Genomic DNA, 14,066 nt, shown 5'->3' with positions numbered 1-14,066 from the left:
TCCATCCATCCATCCATCCTACACAGGGTCACAGGTAGCCTGGAGCCTATCCCAGGGAACAAGGTGAGGGACACCATGGAGGGGTGCCAACCCATTGCTGGCACAATCGCACACACATTCACACGCTACGGACAATCTGGAAATGCAAATCAGCCTACAATGCATGTCTTTGGACAGGGGGAGGAAACCCCCAAAGCACACACATTCACACACTACGGACAATTTGGAAATGCCAATCAGCCTACAGTGCATGTCTTTGGACAGGGGGGAGGAAAATGGAGGAAACTCCCAAAGCACAGGGAGGACATGCAAGCTCTGTCCACACAGGGCATAAGGGGGATTCAAACCACCAACCTTGGAGGTGCAGGGCAACAGTGCTAACCACAAACCTTAATTTGGATTTTTTTTTTTTTGTATTTATTTGCAGGATGTCTATCTGTTTTTTTTAAGAGACATACGTAAAAGCATACTTGTAAATGTAAAACCATACTTGACCACTTTATCCTGGTTGAATTAGTGGACACTTGACTATCACACCCGTACTGTATGTGGTTCTTCCCCAAACTGTTGCCTCGATGCAGTTGTAGAGGATGTCGTTGTATGCTGTAGCATTACAATTTTCCTTCCCTGGAACTAAGAGCCCAAACATGCTCCTGAATGACAATGCCCCTGTGCACAATGCGAGGTCCAGAAAGACATGATGTGCCAGGGATGGAGTGGAAGACGTTCAGTGGCCTGAACAGAGCCCTGACCTCAACCCCACTGAATACCTTTGGATTGATTTGGAATGCGACTGCGTCCCGGGTCTCCTCGCCCGACATCAGTGCCTGACCTCACTAAGGCAGAAATTCCCACAGCCACACTCCAATATCTAGTCAAAAGCCTTCCTGTAAGAGTGGAGGTTATTGTAACAGCAAAGGGGGACCAACTTTGGAATGAGGTGTTCAATAACACATAAAAATAGGGGATTTTCCTATTTACCTTCCAATTATATTGAATGATTTATTACAAGGGATATCTAAATTAAATGATATGACCAACAGACACTAAATTAAGTGATACTACCAACAGTCATTAATGCAAAAATAGTAATTAGGTCACCAGACTGGAGGCGGGAATATAGGATTTCTTTAAAGTTAAAATATATTCCTGCCAAAAGAAATGATATGAAATAGAGATTTATTATTTATGCTTTCATGAACTGGTTAGTCATAAAGGCATGAATGTCCTGCCAGTGTTTCAAACACAGTGAAAATAACATTTGAATACCTACGCTTTAAAAAATTGCTGTAAATTTACAGTATTTATTTTACAGCAAAATACAGTTTTATTATTTTTACAGGGTTGTACTTTAAACGATTAAGCATTTAGAGAAATGCACTGGTTTGCAGTAAAATACCAGCAAAAGCAATGCATAATGGGATATCTAATGTTTTTGGCAGGGGTGAGGTAAAAATGGTAAAAATTCTGCTTGTGTCGACATCTGCAAATTAGTGGATCATTTTTGTGCTCTTTATTTTATTGACTATTTTAAGCGAATACAAACCCTGTGTGTGCTAAGCTTTATATGCTAGTAAAATTGTTGGTTTAGTAAAGCACTGGGTCCTTGAGCAAGACCCTTAACTTTCTGATCAGTATCCTTCCTCAACTGTATGCTGCTTTTCAAAAAAAAAAAAAAAAAAAAAAAAGCATCAGCCAAATGAGCAAATGTACTGGATTACAGTATCTGCTCTGTTATAGGCTACAATGTAAGAAATTCTTCTACTTCTTCTACATCACTATTCTTCATCACTTCTACTGAAATGATTACAATTATTTACTATACATTTAAAGTAATTATGAAAAGTAAATAAGTTAGAAATTACTGGCAACTATGTGTACACTCACAACATTCTCACATCATGAATCCATATCCCTTCCTATTGAACTGCTATTACTCATTCTCTTTCAATAAGCGCTTTATCCTGGGCAGGATGGCGGTGGATCCGGAGACTGTCCCAGGAATACTGGGTGTGAAGCGGGAATACATCCTGGATGGGAAGCCAGCCCATCACAGGGCACCATGCACAGACTCATTCTCACCTAGTGGAAAAGTATCTGATCCAGTCCAATTACTGGCATTTTTTTTTTTTGGGGATGTGGGAGGAAACAGGAAAACCTGGAAGAAACCCAGGTGGAGACTGGAAGAACCATGTGCTATTCCTCCTGTAATTTTAACATGCTTCCTTGTAGTAATCTACTGAGAAAAGAACAGGAAACATATACTTGAAAATAGGCAGAAATGGAATTCTAAGGGCAGGTGTTGGATTTTGTAATTCAAACTACACTAGTTTGTAAAGGAAATACCCAGCTGCATATGGAGCAGGCGCGGTGTGGATTGGACAGCCTGGCGCTGCGCCGTGCGTCCGGGGTTGTGCCATGGGGTTTAGTCTCCATCCCGCAGACAGCTTAGATATGAGCTTTGTGCTCGTCAGTACTGGACAGTGAGATGGATGGAGTGTCTGTGCCTCCAGCAGGCTCTTCTGAAGGCAGTGAGGAGCAGTCATCCGAAAGGAACGCGCTGGCATCCGAGGCCAACTCCGACTCTGATTATGTGAGATCTGTGTGCAGCGAGTCGAGCTCATTCATCATGGCTCGACCGAAAATACCCATGGAAGCGCCTTCCAAGTTATGGATAACCACCGTGTTTGTAGTCATGGTTGTTCTTCAAGTCGCCTCGACTACTGGATTATTCGTCTATCTCAATATGTCAGTGGCTCAGGTAAAATCCATCCCTTTATTCCTGACAGCAGATTTAGGATTTGAGGTGCATTTGCACCAAGGCTTGCTTGCAAACAAGTTGCCATAATTATTTGAACAGAACTGGACAAACTTTCACCTTTCTGCATTGCAGAAATATTTGTTGTTTCCAAACTTCTTTCCTTGCTTGCATTCTCATCATTAACACACACAATTAATTGCTCAACTGAAAACACTGCATTGTTATTATCTCTGTGCTTTTGTGTACACTTATTAGAACAAACCTCTGCTTTCTGACAAATGCTTGTAGTACTCTGTGGGGAAATTATCCAACACTGATCTAATTATACTTCCCTGGAACACAAGTTACATAATGTATATTCATAATGTATTTGTAAAAAACTAATTCTGCCTAGTTTTCCATTTCATTAGAAAGCACTAACTCAATAAGTTTCAAGATCAGGATGTTCAAGCACATCTTGCTCTTGTGATTCATTGCAAATAAAGGTGTCATGGTAGCTTCAGAAAGTTCCCACAAAAAATATAAAGAGTTCCTCACTTCATGCAGATACTTAACTAAAACAAGATGTTTTTATGGCAGCTTAATATGGTCAGATTTCATTACTTCATTTGTTTTTCAGTGGAAATCCACAACCTAATGCTTGGCTGCAATGAAGGAACACTTAACTCTGTGTACATAATGCATAACCATCCTGTAAATAGTCTGACCTTGCTAAAACCACAGGACTTGGGGAGCAAAACTATGACTACAGCTACAAGTAACTGACATTCCCACAGAGATACGGCTGTTAAAACAATCACCCAAACAAACGGGAAGCAGAACTGTTATATGTTATTTTCATATGCGGTTGTTTATTAAAGTGAAAGGCTGGTGACTTGCTGTTTGCATGACGCTGAACTGGAAATTACTATATATGTTGTTGTTGTTGTTGTTGTTTTTTCTGTTAATGTTGCTGGAAAGATCAGCCTCATAGTTCTAATGCAAAACTAAAGACACTAACTTCGGGGTTAGTTGGGGGAGAACATAGTGAAGCTAGTGAGGAGATGACTGTTTATAGCTATTTTATCCAGTGGTGATTCATCCACAGGGGCAGATACAGTTAATCGGCCTTTCAATAAATGATAATCTTCCTAAAGTCCTCATTCACAACTCCATGCACTGTAAATTCCATTGAAATACTAAAGGGGCAGTGCTCTCTCAATGGGAAGTGCACCATGTGCTACTAGAGGCCCACTGGGACAGGAATCACGCTACCCCATTCTTACTCTACGAACATTTATTTACAGTGGAGGAGGAGGAGCAGCAGACAGGACAGTTATGGACAGGCTTGCCAGGCTCATGGTTTTAGGCTAGTTTAAAAATACTAAAGATCTTGTTTTACCGCAAATAATTGGAATTAAACCTATTAAATTTATTAAATATATTAAAAAGAAGACAAATATCTCACTTTTCCCTTTTGCGAATGCCTTTTTGTTTGCTTCGGGTGTGGGAAGGAGGGATAGTTTCATCTCCTTTGTGTGCTTTTTGAGATGTAGTTGGGCTGGAAATTTTGCTGAAACCTGGCAACCTATGAGTTTAACATAAATGATAGCAGGTACTAACTTGTTTTGCGAACATTACACAACATTAAAGGTGACTATAAAAGAAGAAAATATGCAGTGTAATCATTGTAATATTTGGCAAATTGCTGTGGAATCAGAGGAATAAACACTTCAGGACATGCTGTTAACTTTGGGATGGTTACAGTAACTCTGCATTCCGTCAGGTGGTTATTATACCACCCTGTCATTGGTTATTTTCCTATACCATCACACCCCTCCATGTTTTATTCCTTATTTACTTTTCAGATTTAGTACGGGAGATGCAGACTATTTAACTTGTGTTATTTTTTTTCACTATTAATAATTACACAATAATTAAAATTAATAATGACACGAAACACTAAATATCTTGTTATAAATAACATTTTTACAAACATTATATGGAACAAAGCTAAGATGGAACTAAGATGGTGTCAGTGCTCAGTGTTTACCCCGAAACATGCCGTTATTATACAAATACCTTAACGAACAAAGACAAATGGAAAGAAGCAATAAAGACACCATTGTTATATAAACGCCCTGATTACCCCAGTGATGCACAGGAAACACGGAATAACTAAGGAGATCAGCTTACAGATGTTCCTCTTTAACATCACTGTCAGATATGAGAATTAAGGGAGTTTTGGCCTAAAAACCCTGGAAAATGTGTTTTCAATCTCACTTGCACCCTTATCACCCATGCCTGGTTAACATCACCACACAAGCAATAACAGAACTGAGTCTTCCATCCAGCTCACAACATGTTTATGTCATTTCATGGCGGTGTTTCTATTACAGTTTCGTTGTGATGACATTTCTGGATGTGCTGCAGTGTGGATTCCTCAGAAGGGAGGGTTGCATGCAGCTCAGCACATCTGCTCACACAATGAGCATGTTTTCTTAGTTACGCTCTAAACAGCTCTTTGTTTCAATCCATGTGCACTGTGAATGATCACATAGTCCTTTGCGTAAGTTTGTTTTTAACCCTGTTTCTCATGCTTCTTTCTTGTGGATGGGCAGGCCCGGAGTCAGGGTGTGTCTGAGGAGCTGCGCTGTCTTGGGCTGCTGAACGCTCTGGAGAAAGATCAGGAGGTGCCGGATGGTCTGGTGCAGCTCTTTGGTGAACCATGTATCAGACTGGCTGAAGGAATTAAGACTTATATATCCAAGGTACATGTGGATACATTTTGTGTTTCTTACTGGGGCTGGACAATTAATTGTATTTAAATCGTGATCACAATCCATCACAAACTCGTTTACACATTAGATGTCACATCATGTCACATGTAGCGCCACATCATGCATTGCATCAAGACCTCATTCAGTTGCATTTTAAGAGGGATTTCAGTTCACACTGGTTGTGTTAGTCACACGTCAGTGAAGTGTCAAATTCCAGCTTGCATGCAATGCTCCTCTTGTTTTATGCTTTGAGCTTATTCTTTTCGCTTGTGTGTGTGAGACTGAAGCATAAATACAATAAAAACCGATTGAAATCACAAACTCACACTGTATATGCTGTGCACTTTATTTAAAATCATGATCTACAAAGCATCATGCATCATGCTTGTGCAACCTGTAGCTGCACAGCAAAGTGCTTGTACACTATGATACCAACAGTGGGAAAGAACATAAACACAAACACTGTATAATGGTTATTCAGGGACCTACTGGCTCATGTCATAGTTTTAGGTTAAAGGTTTTATAATTACAGATCGCTATGAATAAAATGAAGGCTTGAGATCAAACTCACCAATGAGAGCTCTTCTTCTTTTCTTTTTTTATTTAAGGTGCTTTACATCCAGTCTGTTTATATTAGTGCCCTCTTCAGGACATTTTGGTGTACTTTAAGTAGCTGCATACCTGCTATGGTGGATTCGATTTCCTCACCTTATATCCTATTTTATAATCCTGTGTAGCAATGTTATTTACAAGCTGAGGGACATTTATACAGGGAACTAAAAGCTAGGCTTGGCTGCAGGGGGTGTTTTCTTTTGGCTAGGGCTTCTGGTAGCTCGTGAACTATGCTTATAACATTAATTATTAAAAATTAAACCGTTAATATCTCTCTCAAAACAAAAAAAATCAGAAATATAAATTCACTCACGCATAACTGATGCTGTTGTTATTCTTCTTTTGGCTGCTACTGTTAGGGGTCGCCACAGTGGATCATTGGTCTGCATATTTGATTTGGCACAGTATTTTTTTATTTTTTATTTTTTTTAATATATACGCTGGATGCCCTTCCTGATGCAACCCTCCCCAGTTTTATCCGGGCTTGGGACCGGCACTGAGAGCGCACTGTTGCACACAACCTCAGCGGTTGGGGTTGGTTCCCTGGCCAGGAATCGAATCCAGGCCACAGCAGTGAGAGCGCTGTGGCCTAACCACTAGTCCTCCAGGGACTCTACCCACTCATAACTGATAATCATGTCCAAAAAACCCAGAAATAGATTGTTTCTCTTTCTGCTGTCAGTAGCTTGTACAGAAATGCAACTAAGTTGACAGTGAATTGAATTAGGGCTTGATGCAACTCTTGACGCAATGCTTATGCAACATGTCCAGTGTGAATTCGGGGTAACTCAAGCTTAGGATTGAACTGGAGACCCTGAAGCTGTGAGACGGCAACACTACACTACCCCAGAACAGAACAATATTTATGAAAAGATTTATCTTTGAGAGCATGGCCTGTGTTTTGTTTACTCAGGTATCTAGCAGTTTAGTTTGGCTGCACTTGTTAAATGTGCAAGCCAGCTTTTTGGGGTATCAGAAAATCAAGTGGGACTTCTTATCCTCCACACTGAAATTTCATCTCTCTCTTCAATGTTTCACTTTCCAGTTTGGTTTGTTTTCTCTCTCTCTCTCTCTCTCTCTCTCTCTCTTTCTCTGGAAATGGTCTATACTTTGGAAAACTTTCTTGAATATTTGATATGTGGCCATGAAGGAAAGTCGATCACTTATGATGTCAGCACTTCTTTGTGCTGTTGGCAGGAATTTGCCTGCAGTCCTTGTGGCTTTTGTTTTCTCAGAGGCTCTGTGCCTGATTCTGAGAAGATAAACGTGTCTTGAATGTTGTTATGAGGCACTGTGAAAGCCCCAGACTCCTGCTGAGCTCTATTGTCCTTGGGCAGTGTTAAAATTTCCTGGATGTAGATCCTTTTCCATCACATTTAGATTAGTAGATTTTTTTTTTGTGAAGATGAAGAGAGACATTTGATCACACTAATTTTAAGGAGGTCAACAAAAATGATATTCACGCTTACTCTCACTCTTCTTACATGTTTTTATTGTTGTTGCAAATCTGAGCAGCTTTTCTGATTTCTCGCTTAGGTTACAGAAAACATCATCTCTCAGCACATCTTTCAAGGTAATCTTTTATCTGTAGAGCCTGAGATATAATAGCTGTTTTTACATCATTTCAAAACAAGCTTTCCATGCCACCTGACACAGACACACACATTAAACAAATAACTAAATTCCAAATTTTCAATTTGCCTGTGTTCTGCTTGGCCCTCTATATTTCTCATAGAAAGACAAACAGCCGAGCCCCGTCTGAAAGTTCTCACTGGTGGGAGCCAGCGGCCCTCCGCTCACCTCACCCTTCGAGACAATGGATTACAAGGTGTGTACATGTTCATGTTCGAGAGAATTGGGGTGTAACCTCTATTCTAATGTAAACTCAAACATTTCATGCTCTTTAAAACAAGCTTGGTAGCATTTTAAACAAAGCTGTATACTTTGGGCCAAGGCCAAAATGGTAAATGTTAAGCTTTTAATGGTCTTAACAGCAAATCATTGGTGAGGAATGGGTTCTGTTTGAGTTTGGTTCCTCAAGGTTTCTTTCTCATGTCATCTCAGGGAGTTTGTCCTTGCCATTATATCACAGCTCAATTGAATTCTGCAGTCTGATTAGTCAGAAGGTGTTGATTAATGTTCTATAACAGCAGCTCTGTCAAAAGTTCTAGCTGTAATTCAAATGACAGGTTTGTATTAATGCACTTGTTCTAATTTGTTATTATTTCTATAGTAACACCTAATTCTCAGTGTATGGCAGACACTCTACATAATCTAAGCCTGATAACAAATGGATTTAAAAATGTGCTGTTATTTAACACCGAAAAACATAGAATTGTTAATATTTTGAAGTTTTCTGTAAGGAGCCATTAAATATTATACTACATTGCTGTGGATGGCTAACCATAACCCTCCATCATGGGTCATGATGGTCAGGTGCCCACATACTTTCAGCCATATATTGTAAGTATAAATGATTAAAAAGTATTAGTACACTTTGATTTACAAATTGTTACCAAAGAATGGACTATAAGTCACATTAATAAACCCTTAAGGAGTATGGGATACTAAATAGTGAAAAACATTCTATTTTAAATTTAACTCCATGTAATTTTTTCAGGCCCAACATCTTTAACTCCTCAAAGAGACCTCCATCAGTCCTGCCGTCACCCTGTACGTTCCTGGGGAAACCAGAGCTTTGGCTCGCACCTGCACAACATGACGGTGTCCAACGGCCGGCTGCGGATCCCTCAGACAGGACGCTATTACCTGTATGCTCAGGTCTACTTCCGGTACCTCACACTGTCCAGCAGTGAGCACCAGTCCAGTTCAGAGAGTCAGCAGGTGGTGCAGTGTGTGTATAAGAAGACGGCCTATGCGCAGCCCATTCAGCTGCTAAAGGGAGTGGGCACCAAGTGCTGGGCCCCGGACAGCGAGAATGCCCTCCACTCCATCTACCAGGGAGGCATGTTCGAGCTGCGAGCGGGAGATGAGATCTTTGTCTCAGTGTCCTCTCCTACTGCAGTGCATGCAGAGGACTCGTCCAGTTACTTCGGAGCCTTTCGCTTTGACCTCTAAGCCCTGCTCATTGGGTGTCTCTATAGCGTTCAGTGTATTGACTGTGAGAAAAAGGAAAAGAGTGGGTGGGATAAGGAAGGATCTGTGGAGCTTCCTGTTTACTCAGAAACCCTATGAAGCGAGACCAAATGATTCAACAGCAGACAAATGGACTGCAGAAGGCACATGCAGCTATTAAAACCAGAAGGATGCTTCATAAGGGGCTGGAAAGGAAAGACAAAATGAATTCTTCTAAAAGACCCAAGATAAAACTCATACTTAGAAGTCCTCGGGTAATCACTGCTCTTTGCCAAGGAGCATCGCAAAAGACATGAGGTTTTTCCCTCAGAAATGTGCAGTGGGACCTCGAATGGGACTCTAATGGGTGGTCCAGAGTTTGTGGGAACACAGCTGAGGAATTTCATGAATTTACCATGAATTAGTCTGGGTGAAGAGAACCACAATGTATGGATATACAAACATACCAGTGCTCACAGCTGGTGTGACAGAGATTTAAACAGTCCAAGAAAAATGTATGATTAAAAAAAAAAACCAGTTTGTCCAAAAAATGAAATATACATTTTTGCATTATGTCGAATATAGTCGATTAGCTGAAACATATTTTGTGTGTGAAGTCTGCTTCTTTAGTTTCATTTGCACTGGAGCTACTAGTCTAATAGTCAGTGAAGCTTATCCCCTTTTAGTGACGTGAATTCCAGCTCTGTTCTGTAAGTCAGATCATTTGGTTCAGCTCACCAACTCACACAAAGGAACAGCTCAGAAGTTCAAAGGAGGTTTCCACTGAATCATTTAAGTGGTTACTAAAAAAGAATGAACGAATGAATGAATGAATGAGTCATGACATTGCCTTCATCTAAGAAAAAAATATCACATATGCGAGTCAATTTGTTCAAGAACAACACATCACTAATACCCTCAGTTTAACATTGTGCATAATGCATGTCTAAATCATCGTACTTATTAAAACATTGTCAAGTCGTAAACAGACTTGTTTATGTGGTTTCTGACACTATCTCACACTCTTATCAGTAAAAATGGACAAAGGACATGTCACAGCCAAAAGCAGCTCAGAGTCGTAACTCCATCTTGAAGCCTCACTTGTCACCTTCTTCCTCCGCATATACGCTCACCAGCCACTTTATTAGGAACCTCTCTCAGCAACATTTACTTTTTAATATGGACTTCTATTTTATTCAATTCGGAGACAACAGTATCACATAGTCAAAGGATGTTTTTGAGTTGAGCGTGTGTAGATACAGACATGCTGCTGCATAATGCTAAACTGGTAGCCATAGGCTTCCGATAATTATTATCTACATTAGCCTTGTAACTCCAGTGCAGAACTAAAGAAGCAAATGTATTAGCTGACTACATTAGGTGTGAGAGGAAATTTGTTTAATTTCCCTATTGGCTGAACTGGTTGTTTAAGTTCATAACCACAAATTAAATGAGAAAAAAAATAACCACTGACTCTCTAAAATTATTCATTTACTAGTATTCTTGCTAAAATCATAGATTTTAATGTAATTTGTCTTGTTTATTTGGCATACCTAAACAAAGTTGCTCTGTGCAGGATAAACACATGCTGAAATATCACCAGATGTGGAAAATCCAGCTGTAGAAAGCACTCTATGCCCTATAGCTTTTTTTTATTTCATTTCATTTCTGGAAAACTGAATGAGCCAAGAGATTCAGTGGAAAAAAAAAGAGGAAAATGTAGAAACAAACTCCAAAATTGCATGCTGGAGCCATTCTTTCACAAATGCACTTAGAATTTTACATTTCAAACAGACATTGCAACAGGGGTGGAAAACATTCTGAGAAATTATACGAAAGTGGAAGTATAGGAAGTATAGATGTGTCAAAATCTTACTCGTATCCAGCCCAAAATGTACTCTGTACGTGAAAGTTACAAAGATGCTACTTTTAAACATACTTAAGTATTAAAAATGTAAAAAGTAAATGAACAGGAATCTGAAGCTATCATGGGCACAGACTCACCCACACTGGACAGTTGAAGACAAATCACCTGGTCTTTTTCAAGTCTTCAACTGTCCAGGTGTTGAACCTGATGTGGTCTTCTGCTGTTGTAGCCCATCCACCTCAAGGTTTGATGAGTTGTGCATTCTGAGATGCTTTTCTGCTCACCATGGTTGTAAAGAGTGCTTATTTGAGTTATTATAGACTTCCTGTCAGCTCAAACCTGTCTGATCATTTTCCTTTGAGCTCTTTCATCAACAAGGCATTTCCACCCGCAGAACTGTCACTCAATCAATGTTTTTTGCACCATTCTGTATAAACTCTAGAGACTGCTGTGTGTGAAATTCCCAGGAGATCAGCAGTTTATGAAATATTCAAACCAGCCCATCTGGCAGCAACATCCATGCCACAATCAAACTCACAGAGATTTTATGCATTGTGCTGCTGCCACATGATTAGCTGATTAGATAAATGCGTGAATGTGCAGTTTTACAGGTGTTCCTAATAAAGTGGACAGTGAGTGTATATAGCGTACATGCTTTTTGACTGGATAAGAGAAGAGACCTTTGAAATTCTTAAGTATTCAAAAGTATTCAGTTTCAGAAACACGTAAGTAAAGTATAAAGAACAAATTCCTCAAGTATTTTCCACCTCTGCATTTAAGCTGAAACACGCCAGGTACTTTTTAATGACCTTGAGTTCTGAATTGTAAAAAGGCTCTTTAAGAAAATAAAATACTTTTTTTATGTCCATGTTTGTGGTCTTTGAATAGCTCCAGATACTCATATGTGCATCAGCCAGAGGCTACAGTGCCACATGACTCACTGAGTCACTCGCTATTCATGCGTGAATCCCAGGACAGAAATGAACACTGAATCTCCATCAGAATTCACTTAATTTATCTCTGCCTGAGCAATGAGCAATCCCCATGCTGTCTGTGTGAAGAGGTAAGAGCACATGGGAAACATTCTGGCTGATGTGTCAGTGTAGATTACACACAAGGCCTTTCTTTCAAGGAATTGTTGGCTTTATGTGGTTACCACCAGGACAGACTATTGTTTTACTCTAATCAGAGAAAATATTTTCCTCAGCCTAAGTTATCATTATAGCAAGGGTGTAGTTTTCATTCCCATGCTGACACCCACAAAAGATGTGAAACCACCTTATGGAACATAAAAGTTAGTGTTGTATAGGGTTATGCATAGTTAGAAGGGTGAGTCCATGATTGGGTGCTATCTGTGTCCCTCTGATATTTACAAATATATACACTATATGGCCAAAAGTATGTGGACACTTAACCATCACACCTATATGTGGGCCTTTGTCAAACTGTTGCCACAAAGTTGGAAGCACACTCTGGAAGTACACCTCATGTTTGGGCCCCTTAGCTCGAATGAAGGGAAATGACCATGCCTCTGTGCACAAAGCAAGCTCCATTAAGACAGAGTCTGGAGTGAAGAATTCGAGTGGAAGAACTCGAGTGGCCTGCACAGAGCCCTGACCTCAACCCCAATGAACACCACTGGGATGAACTGAAACTACTCACCCGACATCAGTGCATGACCACACTAATGCTCTTGTGGCTGAATAGGCTAATCCCTACAACCATGCCCCAAAATCTAGTGGAAAACCTTCCCAGAAGAGTGGAGGTTATTATAACAGCAAAGGGGGAACTAAGTCTGTGGGGATGTTAAAAAAAAAAGCACATATGGGTGTGATGGTTAGGTGTCCACAAAGCCATATAGTGGCCATACAGTGTATGTAAAGACATTTTAATTATAGGTAAAAGGTCCTTCACATTAAACTGTGTACATTAATAAAACCTACATACAGAATTTTCACTTGTCCCAGTGCACTATAACTACACTTTAACTCGAAATATAATTTTAAAATTACCAAATTTAAAAAAAAAATGTTTTTTTTGCATCAGTGTGTGAATCCATTTAACACGAATCTTCCATTACAGCATTATCATATTCCAGTATGATAATGCACCATGTCATAAAGCAAAAGTTGCCTCAAACTGGTTTCATGAACCTCACAATGAGTTCAGTGTTCTTCAGTGGCCTTCCCAGTCACCAGATCTGAATCCAGGAGAAAACATTTGGGATGTGGTAGAACGGGAGATTCTCAGCATGAAAGTGCACCTGAAAATCTGCAGGAATCGAATGATGCAGTCATGTCAACATGGACCAGAATCTCAAAGGAATGTTTCCAACATCTTGTGGAATCCATGCCATGAAGAACTGAGGCTGTTTCGAGAGCAAATAGAGGCCCTACCCAGTATTAGTGGGCCTACAGTGTTCCTAATAAAGTGTGCCGTGAGTGTATATATATATACATATACATATATATATATATATATATATATATACATATACATATATACATATATATATATATATATATATATATATATATATATATATATATATATATATATATATCTTACATTTCATATTACTCTAATCATTTGTATGTAGCTAAAATCAGCTGAAAACCTTGAAGCCCTAAAAACATCAATAGAACAATAGACCCAAAGTGAATCATTTGTTTTGACAGGAGGAAATTCCATTTAAAAAATAACATTACATTGAAAATATGACTGGTAGCAGACCCAGGGTAAGCACATGAGCCTTTTTTAATTGCTGCTCATGCTCCTTGCTCCCCCCCGGACAGTAACGTAAAACAAAATGTAATTTTTTTATCTTGTTGGCTGCTTATTCTGCTCTCAGAAAGAGAGCGAGAGAGAGAACATAAACAGGGCAACATTTGTCCCTTCCCACTAAACCATGCCCCCACCTGCTAAGGCCTTACCAATGATCGGAAATCCAATTCTTTTTTTTTTAGTGAGTCGGATTATTTGGCTCATTGCC

The 14,066-nt window shown here is 39.6% G+C and overlaps 1 protein-coding gene across 1 annotated transcript; it reads left to right on the top strand.

Moving 5' to 3' along the window:
• Window positions 1-2,047: 2,047 nt before the first annotated feature.
• tnfsf10l3 (tumor necrosis factor (ligand) superfamily, member 10 like 3) lies at window positions 2,048-11,940 on the top strand. The gene is made up of 5 exons (XM_026938308.3): window positions 2,048-2,761; window positions 5,362-5,511; window positions 7,669-7,705; window positions 7,868-7,960; window positions 8,753-11,940. Exons 1-5 carry the CDS (start codon window positions 2,489-2,491, stop codon window positions 9,208-9,210), a joined length of 1,011 nt encoding a protein of 336 aa, XP_026794109.1. The 5' UTR covers window positions 2,048-2,488; the 3' UTR covers window positions 9,211-11,940.
• The last annotated feature ends 2,126 nt before the right edge of the window (window positions 11,941-14,066 follow it).

Source organism: Pangasianodon hypophthalmus, chromosome 15 (genome assembly GCF_027358585.1).
Source record: "Pangasianodon hypophthalmus isolate fPanHyp1 chromosome 15, fPanHyp1.pri, whole genome shotgun sequence".
Classification (NCBI taxonomy): Eukaryota; Metazoa; Chordata; class Actinopteri; order Siluriformes; family Pangasiidae; genus Pangasianodon; species Pangasianodon hypophthalmus.
The sequence above is the reverse complement of the archived record's forward strand: the minus strand, read 5'-3'. Positions and strand labels throughout refer to the sequence as shown.

What these genes read in the sequence shown, in the direction of transcription:
- tnfsf10l3 (XM_026938308.3), top strand. Translation starts at nt 2,489, where the DNA reads ATGGATGGAGTGTCTGTGCCTCCAGCAGGCTCTTCTGAAGGCAGTGAG. An exon ending in TCAATATGTCAGTGGCTCAG is followed by an intron (nt 2,762 to 5,361) that starts GTAAAATCCATC and finishes GTGGATGGGCAG; the next exon opens with GCCCGGAGTCAGGGTGTGTC. An exon ending in TTAAGACTTATATATCCAAG is followed by an intron (nt 5,512 to 7,668) that starts GTACATGTGGAT and finishes TTTCTCGCTTAG; the next exon opens with GTTACAGAAAACATCATCTC.